We start from the raw sequence: 9,521 nt of genomic DNA on the forward strand, positions 1-9,521 counted from the left end.
GCCCATATATATAGGAGAAGGCTCCTTAAAAGGCAGTGTGGACCCTACACCAGCGCATGGTTCAACGGGATTTCCACCTTTCATGAGGAGTGGGGTGGTCATTTCACCCCTTTATGTCTGGGCTAAGGGCCATGCTGCCTTTTAAGCTTCTTTCCCGTATATAACCCACTGTGTCTTGGTTACAGGCCACACTGCCTTTAGGCTAGCTTTTATGTTTCTTGTGGGGGGAATGTGGTTCCTGCACGTGTATGAGTGCCAACGGGAGTCACGAGGAAGCATTCATAACGGTGTCATTTTTCCTTTCATTCGGGGCACAGGCTAGTCATTTCGCACCCCAAAGTGTCTTGGTGCAAGGCGACACTTTCCCACAGAAAACATTTTCCCATATAACTGAAAAAGGTGATTTGAACCTGGTAAAGCTCTTAAAAAAAAACCCCCTCAGTAGAGAACAATGGTATTCACTATTCTAGGAAGTCAGTCAGAGCCTCAAGTCTCTTTTGGAGATTGGCACTTGAAGGAATCCCCATCAAAGATACCCTATATAAATGGATGGACATTGACCCTACCTTTCGATTGTGCCACAATGAACAAAAGAATATCATGCAAGTTTTGACATGCAAGTTTTCGAGAAGAGTTTGGGCTTGCAGGCCCATTGGGGTTAAAAACCGTTTGCTTGTATTTCCCTTCTTTTTCCAACTTGATCATGTACTTCTTTAATTCTACTAGTATCTTGAAAAATGATTTATACACTTCTTTAATGTGTTTATTATCACTTCCTATTTTATTTGGACTCATATGAACATCGTCAGTCTAAAGTCTCCAAAACCCAAACCCTAACCCTGTCAATATTCTGAACCAGGTAAATTTCTGGCACAGGGAAAAAATTAAGCAAAGCTCGGATGAACCTTTTTGAATCAAATTTTGTTTCAAGTCCTAAGATCCGATACCTCTCTATCAATGTGCTTATAAACACATTAAAGGAGTGTATGTCAGGATGGGTTATAATCCTGTTTTCAAAACATAAATGTTTATTACTTCAGGCTAACTACATAATACAGCAGCGGATACTAAAGCGACAGCGAGAGGAGTTTTATATGGATAACAGAAGCACGAAGGCAAGGTTGAGAGAAAGCATCCCTTATTGGATTTTCTATAATTTGAACTTGCCAGGTGTGGAAGCTGGAAGGGAATTTCAGAGGTTCCAGCTGCAAGGGACCTTCATCCAATAATCAGTAGTTTAGGATGCGTATCTCCGCCAATTTTTCTGGTTCCAAGTTCGCAATTAATACTGTGAGAATCATGGAATCATCGTCTAAGGGGCAATGGCAAGAAGTACTTTATAACTGTCATGAAATGAGTGCAGCAGGATCTCTAGTGGACCCTTCTGTGTTCCCTCCCATTCTCAAAGCGTGCACCAACCTTGGGTGCTTGACGCAAGGATATTCTATTCATGCACGTCTTATCAAGCAGGGATTGGAATCTTACCCTTCTATCGGCAATTCCACTCTGGATTTTTACATGAAAAGCGAGGATATGGATTCTGCATTGGGTGTTTTTGGTTCCATGAGGAGCAAGGAATCAGTTTCATGGAACATAGTTATCCATGGGTGTCTTAATCAAGGTGCTTTTGAGGATGGTTTATGGTTTTTTAGGCAAGCGAGGGTTGCAGGCTTTCAACCCAACATTTCCACCTTGGTGCTCGTACTACAAGCTTGCCGACGTCTAAGAGCTCTTCATGAAGCTTTGATCATTCACAGTTTCATAATTCGAAGTGGGTTTTCAGATCTTATTTCGATTCAGAATTCCCTATTGAGTGTGTACGTGGACTTCTCTGATATAGAATCTGCATGTTGTTTGTTCGACAGAATGCCTGTTAGAGATGTTATATCATGGAGTGCGATTATTGGGGGATTTGTGCAGTTTGGGGAAGCTCACGTTGCAATCGGATTGTTCAAAGAGATGTTTTCTTTACCCCATGTCCAACTAGATGGCCTTACCGTAGTAAACGTTCTTAAAGCCTGCACTAGTCTTGGGGAAATTGATCTTGGAAGAATGCTTCACGTTTTTGTGATCTGTAGAGGTTTTAGTTCTGATTTGTTTATTGGGAATTCGTTGGTTGGTATGTATTCAAAGTTTAATGACTCTGATTCTGCTTTTAAAATTTTTTGTGAGGTTCCTCATAGGAATATTGTTTCATGGAATTCTGTCTTATCTGGATTTGTCCATAACAAGCGGAGTTCAGAAGCTGTAATATTGTTTAGTTCAATGGGTGAGGCTGGAATTGAGGGCGATGAGGTGACTTTGGTTACTCTTCTTCAAGCAATCAAGAACCTTGTGCACCCACTGCACTGCAAATCTGTTCATTCAACAGTTCTCCGGAAGGGGTACGAATTGAACAAGCTGGTGTTGAATTCTTTAATGGATGCCTATGCTAAGTGTGATATGGTTGATCTTGGTTGGAAGCTGTTCAATAGAATGACGAGGAGGGATATGATTTCATGGAGCACAATGATTTCTGGTTTCGCCCATTGTGGCAAGCCAGACAAAGCAATGACCATCTTTCAGGAGATGAATCAGTCGCAGGAGAAGCCAAATGCGGTTACCATGTTGAGCCTTTTGGAAGCTTGTGCGGTTTCAGCTGATCTAAGGAGGTCAAAATGGGCACATGCCATTGCAATTAGAAGAGGATTGTCAACAGAGGTGGAAGTTGGAACTGCCATCCTAAATGTGTACTCCAACTGTGGGGAGATAGATCTTTCAAGAAGAGTTTTTGACCATATGCTTGAGAGAAACATAGTATCATGGAGTGCTATGCTAGCAGCATATGGTATGAACAGTCGTGCACATGATGCACTTGCTTTGCTTGCTGAGATGGAATTGCAGGGTATGAAGCCGAATGCTATAACAATCCTTTCAGTGTTGTCAGCATGTAGCCATGGGGGATTAATTGAACAGGGGCTTAGTTGTTTTGAGAAGATGGTTCAAAATCATGGGTTTGAGCCTAGTTTAGAGCATTACTCGTGTGTCGTTGATATGTTGGGCCGGGCTGGGAAGCTCAATAGTGCAATGTCTATCATCAAGAATATGCCTGAAGGGGTCAAGGCAGGAGCCAGTGCCTGGGGTGCTCTGTTGAGTGCTTGTAGGAGTTATGGAAACAATGAACTAGGTAGAGGAGCTGCAGTGCATGTCCTTGAGTTGGAGCCCTCGAACTCAGCTGGTTATCTGCTGGCATCAAACATGTATGCCGCAGGTGGATTCTGGGACAATGTGGCAAGGATGAGAGGGTTGGTGAAGGAGAGGGATGTCAAGGTTATGGTGGGTTACAGCTTGGTGCACTTAGAGAACAAGCCACATAGGTTTGTAGCCGGAGATGCGACTCACCCGCAGGCTGGCGAGATACATGCATTAGTGGAGTATTTGCATGGTTGTATGAAGATGGATAGTAGAATTGAGATACTTGAAGATTCCTTTCCATGCTGAAATTTGATTTACCTGCGTGGATGCAAAGAAGGTCGGGGCCAGAGGAAAAGTACTTTGGAAAATAGACCGATCAACTTGCTGTACGGTCCAACCTGGTTTTACTCCCTCAGGGTGAACATTGGGCATATTTGGACGGCAATCCAATCAGACCATGATCTCACTACCTGGTCTGATAGTGCTGTAGTCAAGGTCTCTCTCTATGTGGGTTCTTTTTAATGCCCCTCTCTTTTCCAGGTAAAAGTTTTAAAAGGTAAAAGCTATGTTAAAGGGGAGTTTTCAAGTAAAATTATACTTTTTGCACTGATTTTACCTAAGAATTTTCCTTCACATGAGCCTTACCTGTAAACAAATGAAGCTGTAATTCCTTTAATCTTTCATCTGTGTCCCTATGCAGGTGGTTGGATATGTGAAATGAAGCATACATTGTTGCAGCAAATTCTCTTAATGGAGCACATACAGGAGGGTCCAATTGTCCAGAACATCCACGATAAGAGGTTCACATAACTAACATTTCACATTGACGATGGCCCTTGGGAACGTTGAAATCACCTTTCTTGCTCTCAGCTGTTCAACTGGCTGGTTCAGGTTTTCCTACCAAAAGATCTTCAACATAGACTGATTATTTTTCACACTACAGAAGGAAGAGTCAAGCAAGATGATCTGGATCAAGTTTGGTTTTGCAGGCCTAGTTGTCCAAAATGGAGCTTGTCTGGGCCAGAAGTATTGTGAACCAAAAAATACCGAACCAATTCTCAGATGGACAAGGAAGGAGGAGCCGTCCTTGATCTGATAGATGCCAGGAGTAACAAAATTTGAAATTGAATGGGGAAAGGAAGACGGGGAAGAAAAATAAAAATATTGAATGATATCTACACATGGTTTCAGAAGTTGGATCAGAATCCCGATTACAACTAATGCCGATTCCGGCAACCTAATTTGTAATGCCCATGAATGATCTTTGATCTTCATTTTGGTCATTTTTTCCTTCTCTTGGCCATTTGTTGCTCTGTATCTCTTACCTCTTCCGATGGCCAAGGTCCTCACTGGATCTTTTTTTTTTTTTTTGTCTACTGATTCTCACTGGCGGGACTCCCAGAATAAAGGTAACCCCTTTCGTAGTTTCTGTTTGGCTTTGCTTCGGCCTTCCCAGAATGGCTGTACATATTTCCCATAACAGTTGGTCCCCTACTCCCGCCAATCTACTGGTAGTTGGTGGGAGTACTTGGTTGCCCTACGACCAGTTGTACAATTTCTTGTCTTGTTGAAGCCGTGTATCAAACTTAGTTGAAGTAAATACTTCATGACCCTTAACATTTTTTTTTTTTTTTCATTAATACGCCGTAGTCTTCCTGGGAAGCATGCTGGTTTGATAAATCCTTCCGTAACTGAAGAGGGCCTCTCGTCATCTGAAAAATCAGGAGACACTACATCGGTTCCCTTATCTTTACTGAGATACCGGAGGGGTGGAATTGCTCCGTTGGTTGGTTTGGGTGGCGCTCTTTTCCACGGGGCACAACGCCTGACTTGTACTGCATTAATCCCTCTCACCATGTCCTGGATGAACTGATATATTGAGCCTATTTCTGTTCGTCTCCTTCTTTGTGTCTTCATCATCTTCCTTGAGAGTTCTGTTTCTGCCTGTGACTCCATTCAGTCCGTGAGCGGTCTCTATTTCTTTCTACGAGCTACCTTCATCGTGGTTGTAGTCTGGCTTAATTGCTGGGCTCCGTTCTCTTGCCAGTAAGCCTTCTTCTACCTTTCTATTTCCTGAAACATGGATGTGGGGATTGCTGCAATCTCCGGCACGAATAGGACTACCTTCGCTCCCTCTGTTTTTGTGTCGGATTCTACCCCAGAAGGAGATGTCCCTTTGGTGGCTCTGGCCCCGGTGACTGTCTTCCCTTTGGGGGGTGGATCAAAATCTTCTGTTTTTCTCATCCATGTTTTTCCTTGTGGGGTGATCTCAGTTTAGTCGTACCTGGTGTTCAGAGAGCCATCGGATCTTCTTTCATCCTTACGGGCATTGGGTACAAGGCCTTGAACTACATTGGCCACTTGCCTGCAAAGGACCTAGTTCACAGTAGGTCTAGGTTCCACATTCTCGATTCCATCACTCTTCGGAACGCCCTCTAAGGACGAAGTCTACTTGTTCAAGGAGGCTCTCATCGAAGGGTTCTGTTTGCTAGTCCATTATCGGGTGACCAAAGTGTTCTAGTACTTCGGTATTTGTCCCTCCCAACTTCTACCAAACAATTGGCGAAGTTTGATAGGGTTTTGTGCCCTGGTCCATGAAATGGACCGAGCGACATTGCTTAAGCTCTTTTTTTCCGTCTTTCACCTCAATTCTCAGGGTGGTCGCTGTGGCTGGTAGGCGTTAAGTCAATGTGCTAAGCCTAAGATCATGGAGGGGAACATTCTTCTATCAAGGGGTGGAAGAACAAGTTCTTTTATGCCTCCAGAATCGAAGGTTTGTTGATCGGCAACATGTAGGGCGAGTCAGGTATCACCGAGGTAAACGTCTACCCAACCTTGACGGGGGTTGATGACGAGACCTTCAGCATGCTGAAGGATAGGCCGCTCCATCGACACCAACCTGCTAGGGGATGAGGACTTCCTTTCCCCGCATGGATTATCCCCATGTGACCATCATGTTAGGGTTGATATTTTTTCTTTCCTTCCAGTTGTTTATATTTTACTGAACTTCAATCATTCTTTGTAGTGTTGCTCAATCGAAACACTATCCAGGCGGCCTTTACCTCCCATGAAACCTCCAACCGAAGGTGGGCCCAAGTGGAACGGGAGAGGGAGACTGAGGTGGTTGATCATCCCTATCCTGAAAGAGGAGACTAGTATTGACCGCCGAGTTGGCTATTTTGCGAGGCGCCGAAGCAGAGATGGCTATTGAGCCTCCTCAGAGGAAGACAGAGACGAACACGATGACTAATTCGAACACGATGACTAATTCATCGGTGCACCAGGATGGTGGGGATGAGAGGCCAGCGCCTCACCACCCAAGTACTTCTACTGGTTGGGCACCTTAGCCCCTGGAGGGTCAAGTGATGGAGGGGGCCGTTCATATTAGAGGCTTTTCTCCGTCGAACGACTCAGAACCAGAGGACCTTCATTTTATGAGGCCCCTGGGGTACAAAGGACTATGTTTCCTGGTGGCCTCTCTCGTCAGACCTTCTTTGGATCCCTTGATTGTGTTTCTCCAAGGCGTTCATTGTCCCTCGGGAGAGGTGAAGGCTAAAAAAGTTCGGGGCGACTATATGGCCATTGATGACTAGAACCAGCTATCAATCGTCCCAAGTGATGGTTGCTCGGTTTCTTATGAGAACTTCATGGCCGGCTTCTACCCGTATATATTGCTTCTCCCAAGATCGCCCGATCCTTGAGGAGATGTCAATTGAGAGCTTGGTCACAAGAGGAAGAGAAACGTTTTCCTAGGTGAGTTTCTGAATTGTGATGGTTTGGACTTATTCGTTTTTCACGTATTGACTTCTATTCGGTGCTGATTGTGTCTTATGCTTCAGAGGCTTACAACTAGGAGAATAGACTGACGAAGCAGGTGAGCTTGTTACAAGCTTCCACCGTGGCCAAGCACCGCGAGATCACTATCCTTACTGAGCAGCTGGTGAGGATGAGAGTAGAGGTTGAGGAGGCCTGAGAAAATGCGTCTTTCTTGGAGGCCAAGCCAGCTGGGAAGGGGAGAAAAAGGCTTTCCATGACTCACACGGAATCTACAAGTCTGATCTGGGCTCCGTTCGGGCTCAACTTAACAAGGAGAAGACCTCTTCTCAGAGCGAACCATCTTTGAAGGAAGAGAACGAATGAAAACTAACCCAATTGGAAGGGTAGCTCTAGGTCTCTCGTGAAGTAGTGTCTAGAGCCAAAGTTCGCACATTCGAAAGGTACAAGGCATCGAAGGATTTTGAAGAATATGTCGTATCTTACCATGTCGATGCCTATAATTATAGGGCTCGTGACTGTCAGGAGTTCGTCCTCGCTACACAACCATTATTTGACTTCAAAGCCTTTGACCTTGTCTACTGTTGGACGAAGGAGGAGATCAAAAATGAGGAGAAGACTTGGGAAGCCACCCAGTCGACAGCTGAAGCGAGTCGAGAGACTACAAAGGGAGTGCACTCTGAGTATAGCGAAGCCTGCCCACTCTTAGTTAAAACGGGAATGGCAAAAAAACGGAAACGTATGGTACGGGTTTTAAACAGATAAAAACGATGAATGGTACGGTAAAAAAAAAAGAGAACGGCAAACGGACGTAAACGAACGGTATAAGTATTAAACGTGTAGTTTTCAAAAAAACAAAACCAAAAAAACGGTAATATACTCATACAATTTGAGAGATTATTACTTGTATACATGCATCTAATATTCCAAAAGCTCTAGGAGTCCCAAGATAAAATAGCCAAATAGGCTACAAGAAAATGAGATGTTGCTAGCTTTAGCTTCTCCTTACTCAATGGGCTATAAAAATATGAGATTTTTTTCCTATAGATAGTATGGAAGTTAAAAATAAAAAACCAAGTACCATATTGTCTTCACTCTTCACTTTTATTAATAGGTTTTTTTTTTAATTAATTAAATTTTTTAATAAAATTCCAATTTTACCCTTAAAAAACAGATACGCGTTTAAAACGGATTCTTTTGTTGTTTCTGTTTTTTTTTTCGGATTGTATAATAGCATACGGGAAAATGCGTTTCAAACGGCAAAAAAAGAGAAACGCATTTTAACTAACAGTGAGCCTGCCTAATCCTGTATCTCCTTTTTTTTATTTTACACCTTGTAATATATAGTCTCTTTTGGCTACACTTTGTAATATAGCATCTCTTTTGAATTAAGTCTGTTTGATTTTACTGTATTTTGCTGAGACGTGCCGATCGATAGAGATCGAGCTTTTTGTTGCCAACTAAAGGTGGCTAGCCTTGGGTTGGGCTTAAGTTTTATGCCAACTTGGAGTTGACTTTCTAAGTTTGTGCTGGTCGGTGTAGACTAGGCTTACCAACCCATCGAGAGAGACTGTAGTCAATGATGCCAATTAATGTAGATTGGATTTTATTTCGCCAACTCGGAGGTTGGACTTTAGAGTGTTAATGAGACGATCTGCAAAAGGCTTAGTCTTTACAAAAACGCATGCACCACATCAGGTTTTATTCAAAAGATAAAAAAGATTTAACAATTGAAACTAATGAATAGATTCACAGTTCACCTAATTTGCTCGTGACAACTTCACTGATAGTAATTTGTAAGGTTCCCCGAGTTCCAGGCCCTTGGGACTGTTTCACCCTCTGGGTCTACAAGTTGTACGTCCCTAGGCATACAATTTTGGAGACTACATACGGGCCTTCCCAGTTAGTGCTCAACTTGCCCATGTCGCATGGGTCAGAGATTGTTTCTCCTTCAGAGGACCAAATCGCCAACTTGGAACACTTGATTTTTTTATTTTTGAGTTGCAAAGCTGTTCGGTTCTCCTCTTGTATGCTTCGTTTTCCATAGCCGCCGCCTCTTAGACTTCGTTTAAGAATTCTAGGTTGGCACGTAATCCTTCCTCATTTGTGTCCTTATTAAAGCTAAGTGATCTATGAGACCCTGTTGAGACTTGAGACCTCAAGTGGGGTGAGGGCTTATGTATAGTATGCCATTTGGAATGGTGTCTCGCCTGTTGGAGTTTATATTGTGGTTCAATATGCCCACAATATGCTGAGTAGCTCGGTCCCCCACTTTTTCCGCTCTAGTTTGAGCCTCTTCTTCAGTCCGTCCAGTATGGTTTGGTTAGACACTTAGGCTTGGCCATTTGACTCTTTGTGTCCTACTAATGTGTTGCGAAACTCATGATAGTCCTTACAGAAGTTCCTAAATGCTAGATTATCAAATTGTGTCCCATTGTCTGTCAAGAGGATCTTTAGGATACCGAACCTGTAGATTATGTCGTTCTAGACAAACTTTTTTGTATTTTCTTTTGTGATTCGACAAACAAAAGGGCTTCGATCCACTTTGTAAAGTAGTTGATGGCCACTATGAG

At 43.2% G+C, this 9,521-nt stretch overlaps 1 protein-coding gene across 2 annotated transcripts; it reads left to right on the forward strand.

Moving 5' to 3' along the window:
* The first annotated feature begins 877 nt into the window (after positions 1-877).
* Positions 878-4,598, forward strand: LOC122078932 (pentatricopeptide repeat-containing protein At2g17210). 2 transcript variants are annotated; one of them, XM_042645137.1, is made up of 2 exons: positions 878-3,730; positions 3,875-4,598. In XM_042645137.1, the coding sequence occupies exon 1, from the start codon at positions 1,243-1,245 to the stop codon at positions 3,478-3,480; it is 2,238 nt and encodes a 745-aa protein (XP_042501071.1). In that variant the 5' UTR covers positions 878-1,242; the 3' UTR covers positions 3,481-3,730; positions 3,875-4,598. The 2 variants fall into 2 exon arrangements, with proteins under 2 accessions (XP_042501071.1, XP_042501070.1); XM_042645136.1 differs by having other exon boundaries at positions 878-3,714.
* Positions 4,599-9,521: the final 4,923 nt, after the last annotated feature.

The sequence above is a fragment of the Macadamia integrifolia genome, chromosome 5, assembly GCF_013358625.1.
Source record: "Macadamia integrifolia cultivar HAES 741 chromosome 5, SCU_Mint_v3, whole genome shotgun sequence".
Taxonomy (NCBI): domain Eukaryota; kingdom Viridiplantae; phylum Streptophyta; class Magnoliopsida; order Proteales; family Proteaceae; genus Macadamia; species Macadamia integrifolia.